We start from the raw sequence: 5,348 nt of genomic DNA, 5'->3' as shown, positions 1-5,348 counted from the left end.
ACTAAACTAATATTTGTTTTTTTTAACACTAGCTTTTAAAAATTAAAAAAATTAATTATTTGGACCAAATTAAATGTTAATTGTAATAAAATTATTTATATTTTAGTGCACTTAAATAAATGTGTTTCTAATTGAATCAAATTATTTATGTTAGAAATGAGTTTTCAATTTATGGTAAAGCGTTAAAAACACGATCTAATTGAATCACGAAAGAATTAATAAAAATTAGTATCTTTACATGTGTATATATATATATATATATATATATAATATTATATAATGAAAAGTGAATTAATTTACTATAAATACAATTAAAGTTGTAATATAATACGAGGAGAAAGATGCGACAAATATATCTGCAGTAAATTAATTAAGTTTCCATAATGTATATAAAATAAAATAGAAACGCTGAAAGAAAAGGAAAATGAGGTGAAAGAAAAGGAAAGGTAGAAGGTAAGGTTGAAAAAATAACCTAAGGATAGGAGGAAGTAAGAAGGAAGAAAAAAAGCAGATCTGGTAGTCCACTCACCAACTCCCTCTCTCGGCCCTTATTTATACCCACACTCCTGCATCTCCCATTCGTCACTCACCGCCTCATTCTCTCTAAACCCCACTCACTCTTCTTTCTCTTGCTGCTGCGCAACCATGTCTCTATTGGTCGAGAAAACCACTAGCGGCCGCGAGTACAAGGTCAAGGACCTTTCCCAGGCGGACTTCGGCCGCCTGGAGATCGAGCTCGCCGAGGTGGAGATGCCGGGCCTCATATCCTGCCGAACTGAGTTTGGCCCATCACAGCCCTTCAAGGGTGCCCGCATCACCGGCTCCCTCCACATGACCATCCAGACCGCTGTGCTCATTGAGACCCTCACTGCCCTCGGCGCCGAGGTTCGCTGGTGCTCCTGCAACATCTTCTCCACGCAGGACCACGCCGCCGCTGCCATCGCCCGCGACAGCGCTGCCGTGTTCGCCTGGAAGGGAGAGACCCTCCAGGAGTACTGGTGGTGCACTGAGCGCGCCCTTGACTGGGGCCCCGGCGGCGGTCCTGACCTCATCATCGACGACGGTGGTGACGCCACCCTCCTCATCCACGAGGGTGTCAAGGCCGAGGAGCTCTATGAGAAAACTGGTGCCCTCCCCGACCCCGCTTCCACTGACAACGCTGAGTTCCAGATCGTGCTTACCATCATCAGAGATGGGTTGAAGACCGACCCCACCAGGTACCGCAAGATGAAGGAGCGTATTGTTGGAGTTTCTGAGGAGACTACCACTGGTGTGAAGAGGCTGTATCAGATGCAGGCTAGTGGGAGTCTTCTGTTCCCTGCTATTAATGTCAATGACTCTGTCACCAAGAGCAAGGTATTGTGTTTTTCAGATCTGTTACTTTTCTAGTGTTTAGACGTTGAGCTCGATTCAGATCTGTCTGTTTTAATGCTGTGAAGTGGATTCTTGAATCTGTTAACTGATTAACTAATGTTGAGCTCGATTCAGATCTGTCGGTTTTAATGGGATTTGTGGCATTGGTGAAATGGATTTATTTAACCTGTTAACTGATTGATTAATGTTCTGAAAGAAATTTGGATTGGTATCTAGGAATTGATTTGAAACATCTCTAGGTAACTTATTTACACGGAATTTTACTGTTAACTGGCTTTTGAGTCCAATTACATGCTATATCATTCAAAATCGGAATCAAATTTTGAACTCTTCACCCAAACTAACTGCTTTTTTTATCAGTTGTTGTATGATTTTTTAAAGGAAGAGGTTGGTCATTGAATTTCTAGCTGATAGTAATTGGATTTTGTTGTTATTTTTTGTATAACCTTTTGATCTGTGGTTTGTGACAGTTTGACAACTTGTATGGGTGCCGTCATTCTCTGCCCGATGGTTTGATGAGGGCTACTGATGTTATGATTGCGGGGAAGGTGGCTGTCGTGGCTGGATATGGTGATGTTGGCAAGGGTTGTGCTGCTGCGTTGAAGCAGGCTGGTGCTCGTGTCATTGTGACTGAGATTGATCCCATCTGTGCCCTCCAGGCTCTCATGGAAGGCCTTCAGGTTTTGACCTTGGAGGATGTTGTATCTGAGGCTGATATCTTTGTTACCACCACAGGTAACAAGGACATCATCATGGTTGACCACATGAGGAAAATGAAGAACAATGCCATTGTTTGCAACATTGGTCACTTTGACAATGAGATCGACATGCTGGGGCTGGAGACCTACCCAGGTGTGAAGCGCATCACAATCAAGCCCCAGACTGACAGGTGGGTGTTCCCTGAGACCAACACCGGCATCATTGTCTTGGCCGAGGGTCGTTTGATGAACTTGGGATGTGCTACAGGACACCCCAGTTTTGTGATGTCTTGCTCCTTCACCAACCAGGTCATTGCCCAGCTTGAGTTGTGGAAGGAGAAGAGCACTGGCAAGTATAAGAAGGAGGTTTATGTTTTGCCCAAGCACCTTGATGAGAAGGTGGCTGCACTTCACCTTGGCAAACTTGGAGCTAAGCTCACCAAGCTTACCAAGTCTCAGGCTGATTACATCAGTGTGCCTGTTGAGGGTCCATACAAGCCTGCTCTCTACAGGTACTAAGTTCGTTGTTGTGACAATCCAAGGAGAGCGTGGGAAAGGCGAAACAGTTTTATGAATCGGCTTGTTTTGGTTTAATTTTTTTTCTTGGGATTTTTTGTGCTAGGTTTACATCTATATGTAGAAGAAGAATTGTTTTCCTCATTTTGTAGAACTTGTGTTTGGTTGGGTGGGACGTGTAGGAGCGCTATACAGCCTCTTGGATTCTGTGATATGAATCCAATTTGGTTTGAAATAAGGCTTGTTTTGATTGGGGGTGGTGGCGTTCTGGTTTAACTAAAGTTTGTGTTTTTTTTTCCACCTTTTTAATATATCAAAGAAAATAAGAAACATGAAAAAAAAAACCCTACTTGCATTGCATCCACGATTTCTATAGTTCGCAGACTTAAAGCTCTATTTAAGTGGTAAGGCAAACCAATTTCTGTGATAATTATTGATTTACAGTTTATCCCTTAAAGTGAAGGGTGTTAAACTTGAGCATTTTAATGCAAAAGTATATATTAAAATAGCAAAAATGATATTTTTGTGTCGGTAAATGAAATTTCTTTTTTGAAAAATAAAGGTGTTTAAATATTTTTTTATAGTAATATATAAATTAAAAATAAAGGAAATTAGAAATTTGAAAAATATAATAAATAAAATAAGAAAGTCAGAAAATTTGAATAACTAATAAAATAAGATTATAAAAGAAAATAAAAGAGAGAGAAAAGAAGACAGAAAATCATAAAGGTTTAATAAAAAAATGAGTTTGTTTCTTTTATAAATTAATAAGTTTTTATATAGTGCCCCTAATGTTTCGTTTTTATATTTTTTTAGGTCAGTAAGCCATTCTCTTTTTCTTTCACACCCTTATTTCTTTTTGTATCCCACACCACCTAAAAAATCTTCTCCAACATTTACTTTTCCACACATCACTTAAAAAATTCTCTTCAATCCTCTCTTTCTTAACCATTCACGAGCTTCATAAATCTGTTATGGTGAATCCTAAGATCTTCTTTGCCATGCTATAGTTGATCTTCTACGTGGTTGAATGCGTTTTGCTATTAGTTTATTGCTCTATTCCTCCTCTATTAGTCTTTTATTTCTTTTCTCATTCTCCTCTATCAGTCTTTTATTTTGATTTTTTTCTGTATTGTTGATTCTGTTCTCCTCTATCAGTCTTTTATTTTTATTTTTTTCTGTATTGTTGATTCTGTTTTTTGCGATATTTCGGTGTCACTTCACATGCATAATGGATACAGAAATTATGAGATTTAAATAAAAAATAAGAATATACAACCTGAAAATAATATTACAAAATCACACAAAATACAAATCCAGTTGGAACTTACTATGTTTCTAGAATTTCAATTGAATTGAAGAAAAAAAATTGTTTCATAGAGAATGATATCCTTCTCAATTCATCACAAACCAAAATTCATAATTTTCCTTTTTCTGTTTCATAGCATGTCTTCTCAACACGAAGCATGATCTCATAAAATAGCAGATCAACACAATTGAAATAGAAACAAAATAATTAAATTAAAAACAGGAGAAAACATAATAGGGATGATGTCGCGGTGAGAGAAATGGCGAATTCAAGGCTTCTCGCGAGCAGCGTTGGTAGCCACGGTGACGAGATGCCGACGATGTCGGTGAGGGCTCCGGTAGCGCCGTCGTAACATCAGCAATGAGTTAGTGGCAGCAAGAGCAGCTAAAAGAGGAACATAAGTAATGCTTTCCGCGGTAGCTTGGGCCACTCTCCAGTCTCTCGCGGCGGCGTGGCCTGAACCATTCTCCATTCTTCAATGAAGGCGCTCCTATTCGTAGTGATGTCTTGAGATGGTGAACGTGCGACAGAGGAGGCGAAAGGGCGATGCTGTCACCGGTGGCACACTAGGAGGTTGCCATTAATAGCGACGGGTACATAGCCTGGCGTGGTTTGATCAGAAAGTGAAGATGCGTCGCGAGAAGAACTGGGGTTAGATTTCGCGACTTGAAAAGAGGGGAAACAGGATGTTGCTGCCGACGTGGTTACCGATGACGGACGGTGCCGCAGACGGTGGCTCTGGATTGGGCCGATGCAGCGTGGCAGTGGGTTGGGCCAGACCGGGCCTGGCATGTTGATGTTCACGAAGGCAAAGAAGTTTTGTTTTTTTTTTTTAAAGAAAAGAAAAACCTGTTTTAGAAATAGAGAATAAAACAACAAAGGGGTTACTCCTTCTACCTCCCCAATTCCAACCCCCACCTCTCATTCCATTTTTACTCTTTGCTTTATTTTTTCTATTCCAATTTTATCCTTTAGCAAAAATTTATATTTAGAAATAAAATTTTATAATTTTATTCTCCCACCCCCCACATAGCTTATTTATTCTTTTTTTTTTTTATCTTCATCCTTTCATCTTTACGCTTTCTTCCCACGAATTCTTTGTTCTATTTTTCTAGAAATTCTTTCTCCCATTTTTCTTGTATTTCAAGTGATAATTGAGATATCGATTTCTTCTGGAAGAATTTGTCCTTCAATTATTATATCTCTGCTTCGAGTTGAGGTTAATAATACTTTCGTAAAACCGTTAAAACGGATGGCGACTTCTGTTCACCCTTAAACGGATGTTGACATCCGTTGACGGATTCCCACATCCGTTTAAGCATTTTCTAGATTATTTTAGATTATGTTTTTGTTAGTTTTATTTTTTAAGATTTGTTTTTATTAGTTTTATTTTTTAAGATTTGTTTTTATTAGTTTTATTTCTTTAAGAATTATATTTTAAGATTTGCTTT

The 5,348-nt window shown here is 38.9% G+C and overlaps 1 protein-coding gene across 1 annotated transcript; it reads left to right on the top strand.

Annotated features, from left to right (window-relative positions):
• The first annotated feature begins 561 nt into the window (after positions 1 to 561).
• Positions 562 to 2,948, top strand: LOC106756231 (adenosylhomocysteinase). The gene is made up of 2 exons (XM_014638562.2): positions 562 to 1,356; positions 1,845 to 2,948. The coding sequence occupies exons 1-2, from the start codon at positions 646 to 648 to the stop codon at positions 2,589 to 2,591; spliced, it is 1,458 nt and encodes a 485-aa protein (XP_014494048.1). The 5' UTR covers positions 562 to 645; the 3' UTR covers positions 2,592 to 2,948.
• The last annotated feature ends 2,400 nt before the right edge of the window (positions 2,949 to 5,348 follow it).

Source organism: Vigna radiata, chromosome 2, assembly GCF_000741045.1.
Source record: "Vigna radiata var. radiata cultivar VC1973A chromosome 2, Vradiata_ver6, whole genome shotgun sequence".
Taxonomy (NCBI): Eukaryota; Viridiplantae; Streptophyta; class Magnoliopsida; order Fabales; family Fabaceae; genus Vigna; species Vigna radiata.
Note: the sequence above shows the minus strand (reverse complement) of the source record. Positions and strands in the feature narration are given on the sequence as shown.

Coding starts and splice junctions, on each gene's coding strand:
- LOC106756231 (XM_014638562.2), top strand. CDS start 646: ATGTCTCTATTGGTCGAGAAAACCACTAGCGGCCGCGAGTACAAGGTC. Junction 1,357..1,844: donor ACTCTGTCACCAAGAGCAAG/GTATTGTGTTTT, acceptor GGTTTGTGACAG/TTTGACAACTTGTATGGGTG.